A 17,419-nucleotide genomic window follows, 5' to 3' on the forward strand; every position below is an offset into this window, starting at 1 on the left:
GAAAGAAAGAAATATTCTTAGATAGTAAATTTTTTAGGAAACCTGGCACTTTAAACGAGAAGCACTTTCTTTTGATTCATTCCAGACCTTGTGTTAAGCAGCGATTTGCACACTGCAGCAAGTGTGACTTATGCTACATTTACAATTAAGTGGCTTCACGGTTCTAAGTGGCCGTAATACTTTTTCAATAGTCTGTCTTGTGATTAAGCAATTCCTTATAGGCAACTATTCTAATGTTTCCTATTCGTGAGCCTGCGGACAAGAAAAGCGAGCTTTTTTTCTCTACTTACCACCGACACGCTTCAACCGTAACATATTAATTACCATTATTTTTTACGAATTGTTCGCATATTACTAATCACGGATCTGAATAATTAGCTTCGATAGTAACGGAATAGTGAGAAATACGATGCATTTGCTAACGTTAATAAGCGATTTTGAAACAGTGGGAACACATATTCGTGAAATCTTGATTTGACGGAATGTGTTGCCATTTCCTGGTGCTGATCGACAACCGGCAAACATGATTTTGTTGAAAAGTTCCACACCAAAGCATCATTCAGCCGTGAATTATTTTTAGCCTCTGTCTTATTTTTCCAACGACTGCGCACCGTAAAATTATTCGAATGATAGCGATCCCTAAGTTCAATTCAATCGTATGGTATGGTGCCTCACATTTGTATCTAAATTTTCTTATGTAACAGAATGAATTGCTCTGGTTTAAAGTTAAACTCCAAGAGGAAAAGAAGTTCCTTGTCTCTAATGCAAAATAGCACCTTTCAAACTCATAAGTAATGGTGAAACTTTTTTAATTAACTTCTGGGCACGATCTTCAGCTACTGACACACTTTAAAGCGTAGGATGCTTGACTGGTTGAAATATCCTGTCAATCGCTAATGGAATATAAAACACCAAAATGTGAATTTATTATTAATATCGTTAATCAGTCTTCGCGTAGCAACGAAGCGCAGCTCTACCTCAGTGATATAATCACTTTTTGGGTTGACAGAGTGCCTTTTTCAGTATACGAAATCTACTACTGTGTCACAGAAATACAGAATGGAGAAAAAATCATTAAAATATCATTCAAACATCTCAGATGAGATGTGACTCTTTTTACTGTAAATTTAAATTTAAATAAACAAAAACTTAATTACCAAAAGAAGATAGAATTTTAATGAGAACGTTCCAATCTCCAATTCCTCCTATAAAAATATCGATATTAATCCCCACGCTGTACCCCTGAATTTTGGAAAATCGAATTTTTCAGTATATTCAACAAAATATAGCTCACCTCCCTAAAATCCATAATAAAAATAATACCAAACCAGTGGAGCACGCTTATTTACACGTCACTTTTACCGCGACTCAATCAACAAAGAAAGCCCTTATCAGTAACATCTTCCATTAGCAACAAATCCCCCATAAAAAACTCAAATTCCATTCAACCCGCATCCTCTCGAGGGGTCGAAGAAATGGTCCCATCCCAAGCCACTCGAAATCACTTCTTAGACAATAAAAACCAATACGACACGTTCGTCCGCCTGCTCGATGCTCGCGAAGGAAGAAGACCTTGGCTAGCATTTTTTTTCTCGCAAAATCAGTTTGCATTTAGAGCGTATGCCTCGCCGAGCGTTGTTTTTCATCGCTCGCACAACGTGCACTTACCCTGGCCCGTTGGTTGTGCGTCACCCGCACACACGTACACACACGCCCATGGACCGTGTATCGCACGCAGGCGATTGAACTATTTCCACATAACGTGTCTTAACCCAATTCCCCGGGACCGATCGCGAGGGGTTGAAAGCAGGCGATTGGCTAACGGCGGCCCGTTTCGCGCCGGCATCTGCACTAGCATTGGGTGCACAGCACCCCACTCCTTCAGCCAACCGGCTGACTCAACCGGCCGACGCATAACGTCAGACTGTCAAATGGCGGGCCACGTGATCAAATTTATAGCGATTTTTTAAAATCCACTTTTGTATAAAAGGACCGCCGCTCGGAGGATCCAGCATAAGCTTACTTACTTTCGAGAAGTAAACAATCAACTCACCAAACCAATCAACATGTTCAAGTTGGTAAGAAGAATTACTTTTTCCACTATTACGCCTCGATTTCGTCTTTCGCGGCGGGTCTCGATGCGAAGTCCGCCGTTTCCGTCGTGACATACGAAGTCGGGTTAGACAGTTGCACCGGCGAAGTTCAACGGGATAATTACACAGCACTTGAAAGTCAAGTAACACATTTCGCTACTAACCTGCCACGTAAGGAAAATGAGGTTCGCAGCTTCGAATCGTTTGATCTCGAAAAAAGGACCAGCTTCCTTTACACTTCGACCACTCCTTCGAAATTTCTCCCGCCGGGGATCGCTACTTCGTTTCCTAACAATACAGTGACTAGAATTCTACGCTTTTTCTTACTCTTTTCCATCTGCTTTCACTTGTCTCATGAGCTTTCTTATTTAATCCCACTGTTTTTTCAAAACTGATTCAACAGATTCGAGTTACCTAAACACTGAACAGAGCACATGGACCGTTAATATTTATTAAAAAAAAGAAGTAGCTTCGTTGCCCTCGGATCAGCGACTCGCACCCAGCTCTTCTGCAAGTTCGCTTGCGCGCAGACGCGTTCAGACTACAGCCGCGTAAATCATTGGAAACGGACAGCGATAATACCTCGGCGGAAAAATGCCTTCGCCTCGATTAGCTTCGTCTCCTTCGATAGATAAAACGTCGGCTCTCGACGCGATAGACTTTCCTCTCTTGGCGGGATACCATTATCGCGGCTCTCCCGTCACACTGTGACCTTTCCGTTTCCCGTGAAACATGTGCTGCACGGGGCGGACCCTTACGTTCACTGGGCACCGTGTTTCCATTCGGTCACAAAAATCCCGAACGAGCGAAACCACTGAAGCATGCACATTGTTAGCCAACATCGGCTGGCTAGTCGAGTCAAACGGCGAACCCAGCTCGGATAAAGTGGAATGCAGCTCCAACACTTCCCTCCCACCCTTTCTATCTGTCTCCCTCTTTCGAACCCTTCGCCTAACCGATCTCGCGTTTCCCCCGTTCCGCGCGCCGACTTATTCTTGCATCAACGCCGCCTGCTTCGCACCTCCTGACACGCGATTAAATTATCCGAGTATTGGTTTCTCGTGGGACGTGGCATTCACGCGCCCGGCGTCTATTGACACGGTGGAAATGGCTTCGAGAAAAATCGGTACCCCCCTTCGTACACGTTCTACGTTCTCTTTAATATCGTAGCTTCGCTGGCTGATATTAATTCCAAGGTACCGCGACGGCGACGTAAGAAAATTCTGTCAGAAAGTTCCCATCGCGCTCCGTCATCCGCAATACTGTAATCGCTCAGGGAGGTTCTCACTTCCGTGGGAAAATCCCGCCGAGCTCCCACTCGGGGGCTGGGGCGACAGAGCGTCCATCCGCGACTATCCACGGCTACGACGATTAACTTGAAAGGGGTTGAGGAGCGCGGAGGATCGGAGGGGTATATAAGAGCGCGCTAAGTTGCACATGCTGCTGTTCCCACAGGCCGTCTTCGCCGCCATCCTGGCTGTCGCTGTTGCCGCCCCAGGTGGTCTCCCAAGCATCAGAGGAATTGGTGACCTTGGACTTGGCCCGATCCAGGCCCCCGTGATCACCAGCCACGCTGTTTCCCTGCCAGCTGCCCATGTGGCCGTCCAAGCCATCGCTCCCCTGGTCCACACCGCTCCGATCGTCACCAAGAACGTGCTGACCGCTGCTCCCCTGCCCCTCCTTTCTGCCGCTGGTCATGGCTGGCATTAAATGACAGACGATTCTATCTTGCAACCACCCAAGTCACGACGAGACAGCCCCATAGAAAAGTACCACTCCTCCACCCCTCCTCCCCGTAAATCGCCACCCTGTAAAACGAAGGAAAGACCCGAGCTCGAGGAACGAACGGAGATGACGGAAGAAGGAAGACACCGCACCCTCTCTCCCGGCTCATCGGCACCGTGATGACGCTCGAACACCGACGGCGACACGGCCCCTGGTAGCCCATCCGGTGGACGTTCGCGACGCGAGCCGACGATCAGGATGATCGCGTCAGAATCGGCTGGTCTCTTTCCTCTCCGTGCATTCGCGACTCTATGATCATCAACGCAATTCGGACAATCGCATCTCAATCACTGCACCGTCATCCAGGACCCCTCCCCTTTGGTCATACGGAATTTTAATAAAATTTTATTTAAAAAAAAAAACATACAGGCACACGCCTACAGCCTTTTCACTCGTTTCAAGCCTCCCAGCGGTAGCAAAGCGATCAAACATCGATGACGCCCTACGCTCAAAAGCGATAGGCACATTTGTTAGAGCGATTCGTAGCTTCGCAAGAAGCTCGCGTTTCGACGAATCTCGTCGTCGATCTCGAGCGTTCACCCTTCCGTCGCATCCATGGGGAGAAGAGAATCTCAGGCGCGTGCCGCGATATTCCGCGCTCACGTTGGTCTAGACGCAAATACGTAGACAGCCCGCCGCTGTGGATACACGCAGATGGCCGTTTAAACGACAGCACTCGAGTGTACTTGTCCCGTATGCATGAATCTGGCCTCCGAACCTACTCCGTACGGTTTACGACCGCTCCTTTATCTCTGAAACGTTGTTAGCCCCAACGAATCTCCGCGGTATCAGAGCCCAAACGGCCCCTCGAGCTCCTTGCTCGTTGCCAACTGTTGTCGCGGGTTTTACAGCCGGCATAAAGGACGCAGCTTGGAATTAGTCGGGGAGGAGGGACTTCGATTCGACTGCAGTTGCTGCGTCTGCGGCATACTTTATTTATACAAATACATCTGAAATCGGTGGAAAATGATTTGGCGAGCTACGCCAGGATTCGAGCTTTCATCCAGGGATTATTGCTTGTGTAGAGAGCGCTGAGCGTGGTCTGGCCTCAATAGTAGTAGACTGAGCCAGGATGTACCAGATTGTAACCGTTGTACCCGTGGCTGTAAGACAGAGGAACAGCCGCAGGGTGGACTGGTAGAATTTTCACGTATGGCTGCGGATAGACCAGGGGGTGCGTGATCACTGGAGGCACCGGGGCTGGTGCAGCTGATACAGCCACCATGGCTACGGCCAGCAAGAGAATCTGTTGAAAAATTTAGGCAAAGTGTTTTTGAACGTAAGATCGGCAGGGGATGTCGAGTTTGGAAGCAACTGTCATTCGAATGTTATATTACAGTTAAAGTTAAAGTAAAATAAGTCATATAGTAAAACAAGGAATAAAGTTACAGTTAAAGTTGACAAAATTCATTCGACGCTGAAGTTGAAACACTGGACGAAATAAAAAAATTAACTTTATTTGTCGAATAAATTCTCGTCGAATAAAAAAATTATATGAAACTCGGGTTAACCTTATTCGACACATCACGAATAATATTTTTAATTTTTCGTCATGTTCAAAACAATTTTCCGTCTCTGGTGCATCCTACGGACCTGCTTGTTTTCCAATTGGCTTAGGTTATGTTCCGCGAGAAAATGAATATATATTCAAGTTATGATAAATCAGTTTTTCAATTCTTACAGAAAAATTACTGTAGTTGGTATAGGATTTAGATTAACAGTGAATGAAAAATCTTTCATTTTCATCAGTTAGTGAAATTGATCATTTAGGAAGCAATTGTTCGTATTGAAGCAAGTAGAAAACGATTATATAGCAACAATGGTCTATTTTATCCAATACTCTACATACCCGTGGAATATCGATACGCGTCAATGCATCGCGCGTTTCTTCGACGCGGTCGAACGCTAAAGCAACACCGTTTCAGACGGTCGGTCACGATTCAAATTTTATGCAGATCGAGCTATCAGCTAATCGTGAAAGTTACAAGTGAATTTTTTTCACGCGTATTTCTTAATACTGCTTAATTGCAGTTGCGCTTCGAAGGGAAGGAGGTAATCGTGTTGATCATCGAACGAGCAGAAGTTGGACGATTGAATCGTTATACTCGTTTCAACAGTTCTACGCATGACGGAAGATAAAAGAAACTTGAGACAGTTGAACGTGTTCCTGTGAGACTAGACTTAACAGTTTTTCTTCATTTTTTACTCAAAAATATTCTCAGAAAAGAAATTCACAATTTAATTTAAATAAGCAGAACGTATTAATAAACATATATGTGTATAATACTACATATAATAAATAATAATATTAAATAAAACAATAAAATAATACGTTGTTGATATATAAGCCTGAATGGAGATTACATTTCAAGCGATCAATTTAATCGACAGATTGTTTTACCTCTAATGCAAATTTATTTCTAACTCTATTGCAAATATTGCATTTCGATATTTCTGACGTAGCTTCTTTTAGTTTAAACTTACAAGATTCTGCTTCGTACAAAAGAAGAAATAGTGGTGCAATTTAAAAAATGTGAAATAGGATTGTAATTAAGTGAACTTCTCATTGTCTGCGTCCCTTTGAAGTACTTATTGATCTGATTAACGTTCACTCGATAGTAAGAAATGTATTTATGAAACGTCACAGTAGAATGAGACTGACATCAAATTGTCCGTTTCTCCTTAAGTGCACTCTACGAACTACGTTTTCCCTCATTTGATAAAACAGTAGAATATAGAACTAAACGCAAGTGCGAACAGTATATTTCAAAATTCATTGGAAGAATGGTGTGTAACGTGTAAAAAAAACATTTCAGTGATATAGCTTTTAAATAAGATGCCATAAGTATAATGAACTAAGTCAGAGTTTGGAGAGATTACAAGGGAAAGCTAGTTCAGATAAATTTGTAACAATCCCAAATTTACAATCCAACTTTCCACGATTGAATATCGTACATTGTTCACCAAATAACTGAACCTAAAGATCCCAAAAGGGATTGCTACTAAAGTACAAGCTTCTAAACCCCTATCGATCTGACTAGGTAAAAGAAGTTGAACTGGAAACTATAATCCCAAGAATATATGCATGAAAGGCTACCACGACATGGAGTTCCTTTCACGTGGGTTGGAATTGCGTCTGACAATAGACGATCCGCTTTCCCTTGATCCCTTACACTTTACCTCTCTCGCGTATTCCAGTCACATACATAAATCAAATCAACCCCGCTACATTTTTCTTTGCATCTTTAAACACAGAATTTGCTTTGAAAATCCCACAATACTCAGATTGCACTACAAAAACATTAAAACCGCAGACAAGGAACTCAACATCAAAATCATAGTATTTATAAACTATCATCAATCTCTAAAGGAAAATTCAATCGCCATTACCACCCTCCCACAAATCTGCCCAAAGTCCGCAAACCAAAACGCGTATTTCGCGACGGACTATCGCCATCAATTTGATTCCGCAACCGAGCGTAACTTATACGTTTCTTCCCCGCTGGTATGTGTACGGAGACCTTTTTAGCAACGGCGTACGCAAACACAGAGTCGTACATTAAACTAAGCGCGCGTAGGTATGATGGATATACTTGCCAGCTTGAACATGTTAAACGTTTTATCGGCTTTTCCGTTCGCAAACACGAAGGCACGCAAATCGATACTGCTGTCGCCGCTACAGAAATCGAACTCTTTATATATCCGCGCCGAAAGCTGTGTCATCTTCATTGTTTGCCGCCCCCCGTGGTGGCGGCCTCGCCGCCTCGATCGCGCCGATAATCCGTAACCGTGAATCGAGCGATTTTTCTCGTCCTTCGTGCTTGCATCCTTCCTCGTACGGAGGCGAGTACTGCGTCATAAATATGCAACGGCCCGGTCGCAGAGGGGCGCGCGACATTCGGAAGTAACGTTCGATGGGAACGCTCGATAGATCGGTATCGTTCCCGCTGATTTATAGAAGGACTTTCTATCCACAGCAGCGGCGTTCGTTCGGTCGAAGGACGCGACGACTTCTCGGAGCTCCGATTAAAAGCGACGCGTCATTCTCGCGAGCGAAAGCGAGGACCTTCGCGACATCACCTTAGAAACAAACATGTAACAGTCCTCCCTGGCCTATTCTCGAGATACACATCTCGAGTCACCGGCTACTTCCCTCTCTGTTGGAGGTCAGGTGTAATAACGCCTGCAAGTCAGGCAGGTCGGGAGAGTTGGGAAACCGTAGACCTGCTTCGCGGTGGAACGTGATCGATGCTGGTAAATTGTTTCGTTTTGTCGTTGGGACGATGTGTGACGAGTAGCGTTCGCTTTGATCGTGGTTGCGCCGTGGTTTCTGTCTGGTATTTAGTTTCTTCTTGTGGAGTGCCGTTGCATCGTGGAGATTCTTTAGTACAACTTTTGGAAAGAAACATGCTAATGGGAAAATAAAAAGGAACTGTAACCTGCACGGGCGAAAATTAGCACCACTAAATAGTAGGGTTTGTCGGTTTTTGAAAGCCGGGTTTAAAAACCGAAAATTCGAAAATCGTTTTTTAAATTTAAGAACCGGTTTTATATAGTATCATGAGTATCATATTTTCCGAAGAAAAATACTAAATGGATTAAAAGATTTATAATTTATTTTTTGTACAGATTTTAGTTACTTTACCTTTTTCACTCGGTTGTGTATGCAGTCTATTTTATTCTGTTATATTTTTGTAGATCCATAAATATTAAAGAAACTGAAATTTTTTAATGTAAGTACAAATATTTATTTACTATTTTAATTATATCTTTTTTTGTGAACATTTGAAAACTGGTGTAATCGTTTTTTTTGGAATAGTGGAATTCGAAAACTGGTTTTTTAAAAAATTGGTTTTTGTATAAACCCTAACCATGAAGTTTCATTTCGTGTTTCCGTACGAAATTCTTAACGATCAAATTATCTGGCTTGCACCTCCTGAATGCACCTCCAAGAACAATACGTTATTGGTAATGTGGACACCCGGTTTGGGAACAGCCTATAGTGCGATTGGCGCATAGGTGGCACCCCGTTATTTTGGGTATTTGTAGAATTCGGACAAGAGTAACATTGCGGAGTCAGCGTTGGGGGAATTGGCAATGCGGCTGGCGAGTACGCAGAGGACCCGTGGATCTTCGGTTCGAGTCCCATCGCACAAGGATCTTTTTCCGGCTACAGTAATTACGTTAATTCCGCAGAATCTATTTGACTTCGAATCTGATAATGAGTCGATTACATTCCCACCATATAGTAGCCGAAATAGCACTCCGTACTTGAACCTCTTCACACACATCATAAGCCATTGTCTATCCATGCGAAAGATGAGCGAAAAGGTCCGTTCACTAATAATCTTGGACGTTCCTCGAAGGACCCCTAAGATGAGAGAAGTGTTCGCGGCTGAAAGACGCGCGAGGTCCTTCGTTTAATTAACAAACCAAGAGAGAAAAAACAGCGTCTTTCCGCGTTTCTTTGATCCGCGTTGTCTCCTCCGCTTTGCATCATAAAGGGATATCTGCACGCCGGAATCTCCGCTGCTTTGTGCCTGATAAGGCTAACCCAGAAGCGAGAAGCTCTCGCCTCGCGAACGTGGAATTTCCAGGGCTGAGAATCGCGTCGGATCTGCGGGGAACGTTGCTTAATAAATTGCCGAGGAACGACGCCTTATCGAAGCAAATGCATACGCGCAGCAATCAGGCTTGTTGCAGAGACCGCGGCATGAAACGGGCCCTGCTGTGTCTCTCCAACGTTGCTGCTCCGGTGCTCGTCGAAGCGTGACGGAGTCGAGTCTCTTTCGAAACCACGAGCAAAATCTAACGTTTCCATAACGGAAGGATAAAAATGAACGGCTAGATTTTGTGCTATGCGAGCCCGTTAGCCGCGTAGGTGTCTCCCGTGACTCCAACTCGTATCCCTGGATCGTAAAATCGCACAGGCCTCGAAGGGAGCTGTCCTCCTTTGGTGCTCGAGTAATTTTCGCTGCTTCCTACCTGCACGAAATCGGTCAGCGGTGAATTGTATCGCGTAGTATTACCTTCATTAACATATTCCTGCACGTTGCTATTGCAAGGACACTTTTCTGGAGATTTACGAGGTGGGTCTTTGTGAATACTTGAAATGCTAGATACAAATTGTTCCTAATGTAACTTTGACTCCCTTTTTGATAGAAAAATTGTAAGTTTGCGAAACGACAAAACTCGGACGTGTCATTTCTTCGGAGTATATAAAATTATAATATCGCGAGGAACATTCTTAAAATTTGTATACTGTCACAAACTACTTTGTCGAGTTGACTTGCACACTTGAGTGCAACGAAACGTGATTTCGAGTCAAGCTCGATTTAAAATAGAAAAAAGTTAATAAATGATCTCCCTTCAATGTCATGCCTCGATATTTAAACATTTAATCTCCCCCTGGTGCTTGTTCCCCGATTGCCTTCAAACAGATGCTACGCAGGTTTCCAAGTTCGTTTCTTGGAAGCGTCCACGCTCCGGTCGGCGTAAAAATACACGCTGAAATGTTTCTACAAACGAGAGATTCGTGACAAAATCGGATTAAACGCTGGAACGGTATGCTTTTAAAAAATTGGAGGCCATTTGCCGTGACTGGATTCAATAACGATTCAGGATGTTCTTAATCTCTGGTTGAGCGGCGAAATGAGTTCCGTGGAGAAACGGTCGATACAGAGAATATTGTAGAAGGTGGGCGAGGAGGGAGAACTCAAATCGCATCATCTTTTATTAATCGTCATCACTGATCGATTTATGAACATTCTAAAGTACTTTTACGTAATATGTAAATTCACGCGTAGTGTGCAGTGACGGGCTGGCCGGGGTGAAAAACTTTAATTTAGTAAACACGTTCTTTTTGAGACAAACACAGTTCCAAATAGCGGTACTTTATCAGGGCGTCACAGTGGAAAGAGCCCTTAATAGCCCTACTGTCCCTGAACAATGATCTAAACTTCCATCAGCGAGAGCAAGTGTCCTACATTCGTGTGGACGATGTTAATAAATAATAAGCCAAAAGTATTGCAATAAACAGTGACACGAATCTTCTGGTTTCCAGGTTCCTGGCGATCTGGTGGCCGCTGAAGTGTCAGATCACGAAGAGACGGGCCAGGCTGATGATAGTCGTGATCTGGTTCATCGCCCTGTTGACGACCTCGCCGTGGCTGTGGTTCTTCGACCTGGTCTCCATTTACGACGACGAGCCGGACCTGAGGCTCTGCCTGGAGGTGTGGCCGCACCCCGAGGACGGCACGCTCTTCTTCCTGATCGGCAACCTGACGCTCTGCTACGTTCTACCGACGATCCTGATATCCTTCTGCTACATCCTGATCTGGATCAAGGTGTGGCGCAGGCACATACCGACGGACACGAAAGACGCCCAGATGGAGAGGATACAGCAGAAGTCGAAGGTGAAGGTGGTGAAGATGCTGGTGGTGGTGGTCATACTGTTCGTCCTGTCCTGGCTGCCCCTCTACGTGATCTTCACCGTGATCAAGCTCGGCGGCGACGTGGCTGAAAGGGAGGACGAGATCCTGCCGATCGCCACGCCGATTGCCCAGTGGCTGGGGGCCAGCAACTCCTGCATCAATCCGATCCTATACGCGTTCTTCAACAAGAAATACAGACGGGGCTTCGTGGCGATCCTGAAGAGCGGGCGGTGCTGCGGCAAGATCAGGTACTACGAGACGGTGGCGATAATGTCCTCCTCGACCAGCATGAGGAAATCCTCCTACTACGTGAACAACAACAACAACTCCTCGACGAGGCGCGCCTGCCACGGGCCCCCGGTCCACCAAGACAGCAACGTCTCCTACATATTCAACCACACTGGCGTCTAAACCGGGGCAGTCCTTGTCGTGGAGATTTTAATGTACGGGTTATCCGTGGCTGACTGCCTCGTGACGAGTTTCGCGTGAGCCGGTCCGAGATTACAGGCCACGCCGATATCGCGCCCCGATTGTCGCTCGGACCGGAAGCCGCCGGCAGAGCGGAGAGCGAAGGCGCGGCTCACCGCCGCGGAAACCACGGCCGATTTTCTCGCATCGCGACCGTATATGTATGCTACGACACCTGGCGGGACACCGGGCGGCTGTCGTGTCCCCGGTTCTCTTGTTGTCGACGAGGGGAAACAACGTTTCTCGGATCCGTCGTTTTGTATTCCACCGCGGAGATTGTATTTTGTTAAGCGAGGGCCAAATAGACGGCAGTCCACGGGCCAGCCCTCGGCTCGCCGTTGCCACTTGATCCCTCGCTCCGACGTATCCAGGCGGTGCTCCTTGGCTGCCGCCTAGCGCCCGCGGGGCCGCTGAATACGTCGGAGGCTTCTTCCTTTTTCACCCGGCATCATTCTAGATTTGTAAGGAATCCAGGGACACAGGGACCGAGTCGCCGGCTTGCAATTAGCGGGATGCCTGGCAGCGGCGATTCGAGGGATCGTAAGGGTCTGGGGGAATTTAGCAGCACGAATGTAGGGAAGAATGAAGGACGCGTGTGTAAATATTAATGGAGGATGCTGAGTGTGTCGTTGTGACGGGTGATTCGGGCATCTTGTTGTCTCTCGACGGTACGAGACGCGTAGCACACTGCCACGAGACACAATTAGTTGCACGCGGTACTCGTAAAACGCAACCACAATTATTACACGAGGCTTCGAATGTTCCGTAGCCGAAGTTGTGGCCCGTGGCGCGGGCCATCGGTCGAAGATCGTGGGCAGCAAGGGGTAGGAGCTGCGCATCGTCGGCTCGATTCGACGGTTACTCATAAGTCCATAGGCTACGTAACACAGAAATTTATCCGTGCATTGCATGCTGCGATTTAAGTGACACTAATTGCATAACACCTAACGTTACCTTATACACTACTGGCATGGCATGTGCGAGCGAGGGGGGCTGGGAGAGGAGAGTCAGACTGCACTAGTGACAGGGAGACGTCGAGGGAGAGAGAGAGTGTGAGAGTGAGGGAGGAAGGGAGAAGGACAGATCGCTAGCCGATCGGATTTCGATTAAACACTACCTCCGCACGCGGGAAAAGCAGATTTAATTAATAGGTATTCTACATACTTGTACTTAGCACAGTTGACTCCATCAGGTATATACACATATATATTTTCTTATCGGAACGTTAAACGATTCTAGTCTTTTTGGGATTTCTTAAGGTGCCATACGTACTACATATGCCTGTATGAAACTATCGTAGTGGCTAGGTTTAAGGGCGGATCTCGCGCGTAAGCGGCAACAGCGCGTAAGGCGATCCTAGTTTCAACCGACTCGATCCGCAACGATTAAGAATCCCCGCGCTTCTCGTCTTCGCCGCGTTATCAACGTTGCATCGCCCTTCCCCTTCGGTCGCCACTCCCTCTCCCGCCACCACTCCTCGACCCCCTCCGTGTCTACGTGTTCCAGAGAAAGGCGGAAGTGACCGACTTGCCGTTTTGTCTCTAATTATTCACAATCGATTACACATGCGACGAATTAACGCGGTCACTGGCGACAATAACGATCTTCTACGCTCCGGCAGGGCACCTCCTGTCAGCGAGCTAGTTCAGAGACCATGCTGCGTGACTGGCAGCGAATGGTCCACGACAATCGCGTCGCTATCGCGCAGCCTGTCCACTGTAAGATGGGGCTCGATTGTCGTCGGCGACTCCCCACGTGCACGTAGCTTTTCTTAGAGCTCGATCTCTCCAATCGAATTATCAGGAAGATTGCCTAGGCATGTTTCCTAAATGGCTGCGCGTTGAGGTTGGTCCGTCAGCGTGCAACAACGTCACGTGCCATTCACGCTATGCACTTGCACGCATTAATCGGTGTACCTATAATTTCAATCGGATTCCTTCAAATTAATCCTTCTTTCTTTAACGATTCATCGACATCGCGGTGGGCATTCGGACTTATTTTACTTGAAGCTTCGGACACATCGTTAAAGATTCTAGCAGAGCTTGTTACACAGCTTCCTTTTCACGCTGACGGGTTCAAGGTTCGTTCATCTCCCGCAAGACTTTTGCCGGGAACCTTGCGTGGCACTTCTCGATATCAGAAACGATACTCCGTCGATCAGCAGCGGATTGTTTCCGCAAGGACCGTGTACTGGGATGGGAAATCCAGATAGCATCGTCCGCCCGTTAAGTCACATTCCCACGTGTGCGAATCGCGACGCAGGGGCACGCTTATTCAGCGCGGAACAAAGAGCCTTAGGTCGCGCTCCCACGTGCGCGATGCACGGTGCGAAACGAGCGTTAAGTAGCTTCACGTCTACTATCAGTGCACGTTAGGGTGGCACCTTAACAATTGCGCTCTGAACACCACGGTTTCCGCGTGGGAACGCGGTCGAACGCGCGGCGCGCCGCACGCGTGGGAACGCGGCTTTAGACGTCCAAGCGATCAACGAAGAGACGACGAGTGGAAGGCAACGGGGACCCGTGTCCTCGGGCTTCTAACTAACTAATCATGAGATTAACTTTGACACTTTGTAAAATGTAAGGTGGTACGTCGTAAGAGCTGCGGGGTTTTATGATAGAGCAACTATTTTCGTAAGGTTTTTATACGTGGCGAGGCAGTATCTAGTTATAACGAAGCGTGCAAAAGTATATGTATAGGCGGTCGTGAGGATACTTTATTCATATCTGTCGTGGCTCAACGGATGCCAGTGGAGTCGCGCATTTGTAGGATAAGGACGATACCGTTAGGGACAACAACGTAAAAAAAAAATAATAACGTACACAAGGAGGAAGACAAGGAAAAGAAACAAATAGTTGTAAAACGGAGGGCCCACGTTGAGGAATATTATTAAATCATGCGACGCATCTGTGCTCGCACTAAGCGTGACTATGCATTTAAGGTATAAGATATTATAAAGCATAACGTTGTAATGTTTATATATATATAGTGTATATTACACGTGGAAGTAAACGTCTATCTGCTGTGTCTATGTAAATATGTAACTTATTACTCGTAAGTGTATATCGTTGCGATGTTCTTACTGTATACACCGCCGTTACCTCTGTTTCTTATTCGCTACTCCATCTGGAGACCTTACGTCTCGTCGACTCTTAACGTAAGCGAAGGCACGTTGTTCATTCGTTCACTACCGTGAGATACTTTCCGTGCGTGCAGTCAAGCGAATCGCCTGACTTTGAAATGGTCCTCTCGATGCTCGTTATTAATGGTGATACTCCGAGACGTGCAGGGTGATCTGAGGAGATCCGGCAGAGAATTTAGAGCTTAGTGGTGTTCGCGAAGGTGACCAAGACGGGGTTCAAGTGGCACGAACCTGTAATTGCTGCTGGGAGCTAATCCTGCTTTTGTACCATGCGAAAGAGAGAAACGCGGCGAGCTTGTGGCTGACGCAGTTGTAAGTTTGTCCAAGGTGCGGTCGGAGTCATCAATTCCTAGGAATTATTGCTTCACTTTGATCTGGTTAGGGAGAAGAAAATTGGAAATTAGTAGTCAGCAGGATTAATTCATCGAACTTAAAATTCCATTCTAGGTGTTTCAGCCTTGACGTAAACTTGTAGATTAGGATTGATTTCCTATTGGCATTTCTTTCATATTATTTGCAAAGCATTCAAATATTTAGAGTTCGTATATATACTTTCAATTGTTCTTTAGAAATCGCTTTTATCATTGCAGATAGAAAGATTATTTCGATTGAGGGCTGGTAGCCGTAGTTTACCATTTCCAGTGAAATAAGAAATCATATACAGACAGTGGAAATCGTTGTACGAGCTAGAAATGACTGAATAAGGGTGGAGAATTACGAATGTGGGTAGCAATTGCTCAGACAAGAACGATGTGGGGATAAAATTCTGCTGGGAATCGAGCATTTCTTGTCTATTTTTACGAGTACATACTAAGTACCTTAAATCGCTTAAAAAGATTTCTTCAGATCAGCCTGCACGATGTCGATTGTAAATATTTCAGCGTCTCAATTGTCATGGCTGAGATTGCGAATGTTCCGATAACATTGTTATTCTGCTGCTTAAAATTTTGTCAACAGCATTGCCAACAGTATCGTCGGTACTCCAATTATTCTGATATTTCAAACATTTTGTGAATATCACTGTCTACGATGTAGTTAGCGTTTCAAATATTCCAACGATCCAAGCACTAGTGGAAACCGCTGTCAACAATACTGTTGGCGTATCGAATATTTTTGTATCTCACGTACCACTGTTAACGCTACTTTTAAACGATACCGACCACGCTAGGACTTGTCGAACGTCATCGCAAAGGGAGCGCAATGAATAATGATAAATCGACTGTTCGCATCGGCAAATTTGCGTGACGTTTAACTGGCCAGGTAATCTCTCTCGATAACTGTCTGCGTTTTCTGAATGCCTTTCGTCCTTTACTCGATAGTCGGCGATTTAAGGAATCACGCGACATTTATTTTTTATACAGATGTACAGCATGATACTAAGATAAGTCGTCAATGTTTAGGAGCGTATTATAATAATCATGAAAGCGTGCAAGGTCCATGGTTATAAATAATTCGTTTGCCGCAGAATATTGCAGAGACGCCTGAGAAATTGAATGAAACGTGACATTGCAATGAATAAATTCCTCGGTTCGTTTTCTAAAAAAAATTGCTAGAAAATATCAGACTACTTCCTGAATATGCGAAAACATTTTCTGAATAATTTGGATCGTTGAATCAGCTGCGAACGTCATCTTAAAGGATCATAAAATATTAAGAGAAGCAAGTCTTAGACTGTTCACAAATATAATACAAAATAATGTTTAGCAGGATTTTTTATGCTTTCACTTGTAATTTATAAACGCCCTGCATAGAATGTCGAATGATTAGATCGATGAATGAATAGACAGACGATGGATTGTAGGCTTTCGTAACCAAAGTTCTCAAACTTCACACCGAAGCTTATTTAAAACCCTCTGGTTGACGTACAATGCTAATAGTCGCGCACAGAATTTACCACGCTGCACAAAATAATTGAAAAATGCCACTTGTATGTAATTTAGGGAATGGTAGAGAACAGGAATGACAGATAAACTTTGTTTTTTATATAGAAGTACTTTTGCTGAATATCTAACAAGTGATACATTATATTGAAGCTCTTTAGCAATTACATACCTCGTAAATGGATAGAGTCGATTAAATAGGTAATAAACTCCATTACATGTCAAGAAATTGTTACGCAGAGATTAAATTTTATCTCCTTGGTTTAAGTGCAAGTGCTTTATAAAGTATCCATTACATACCTAGAAATTATTTCGCAGAGATCAGATTTTATTTCCTTGGCTTAAATGTAAGTGTTTTATAAAGTAACGTGTGACTCAGCAGATATAGTTCTCCATACTTGATTTGCTATCATCGTAAATATCACCTGCCACTAGATGTGATCACTAATGTAGCGTATAACGAGCACGACAATACCATAAACCCCGGCAGTCACTACATCACTGATAAGTCTGATCTTTTCTTGCTCGTAATTTAGTAACCGTTGCAAATCTTGCGAGGACACTCGCGGAGGCGTGCATTCAAATGTATGACTATCATTGTGATACGTGGTCGTATAA

At 45.1% G+C, this 17,419-nt stretch overlaps 3 protein-coding genes and 1 long non-coding RNA gene across 5 annotated transcripts in view; 2 read left to right on the forward strand and 2 right to left on the reverse strand.

Moving 5' to 3' along the window:
- Sifr (SIFamide receptor) overlaps positions 1-14,901 on the forward strand; it is a 65,171-nt gene extending 50,270 nt beyond the window's left edge. For both annotated transcript variants that reach the window (XM_076821147.1, XM_076821148.1), the window contains one exon: positions 10,942-14,901. In XM_076821147.1, the coding sequence (XP_076677262.1) occupies positions 10,942-11,722 (781 nt within the window). In that variant the 3' untranslated portion in view covers positions 11,723-14,901. The remainder of the gene's footprint in view (positions 1-10,941) is intronic.
- Positions 1,941-4,240, forward strand: LOC143373685 (uncharacterized). The gene is made up of 2 exons (XM_076821150.1): positions 1,941-2,078; positions 3,549-4,240. Exons 1-2 carry the CDS (start codon positions 2,067-2,069, stop codon positions 3,801-3,803), a joined length of 267 nt encoding a protein of 88 aa, XP_076677265.1. The 5' UTR covers positions 1,941-2,066; the 3' UTR covers positions 3,804-4,240.
- Positions 4,785-7,622, reverse strand: LOC143373684 (uncharacterized). Its single transcript, XM_076821149.1, has 2 exons — positions 7,476-7,622; positions 4,785-5,124 (listed from the first exon to the last, which is right to left on the reverse strand). Exons 1-2 carry the CDS (start codon positions 7,605-7,607, stop codon positions 4,927-4,929), a joined length of 330 nt encoding a protein of 109 aa, XP_076677264.1. The 5' UTR covers positions 7,608-7,622; the 3' UTR covers positions 4,785-4,926.
- Positions 14,902-16,462: 1,561 nt separating the features above from the next.
- LOC143373686 (uncharacterized) lies at positions 16,463-17,255 on the reverse strand. Its single transcript, XR_013086503.1, has 2 exons — positions 16,974-17,255; positions 16,463-16,492 (listed from the first exon to the last, which is right to left on the reverse strand). It is a non-coding gene; the product is annotated as an uncharacterized LOC143373686 (long non-coding RNA).
- Positions 17,256-17,419: the final 164 nt, after the last annotated feature.

This window comes from Andrena cerasifolii, chromosome 10 (genome assembly GCF_050908995.1).
Source record: "Andrena cerasifolii isolate SP2316 chromosome 10, iyAndCera1_principal, whole genome shotgun sequence".
NCBI classification, from domain to species: domain Eukaryota; kingdom Metazoa; phylum Arthropoda; class Insecta; order Hymenoptera; family Andrenidae; genus Andrena; species Andrena cerasifolii.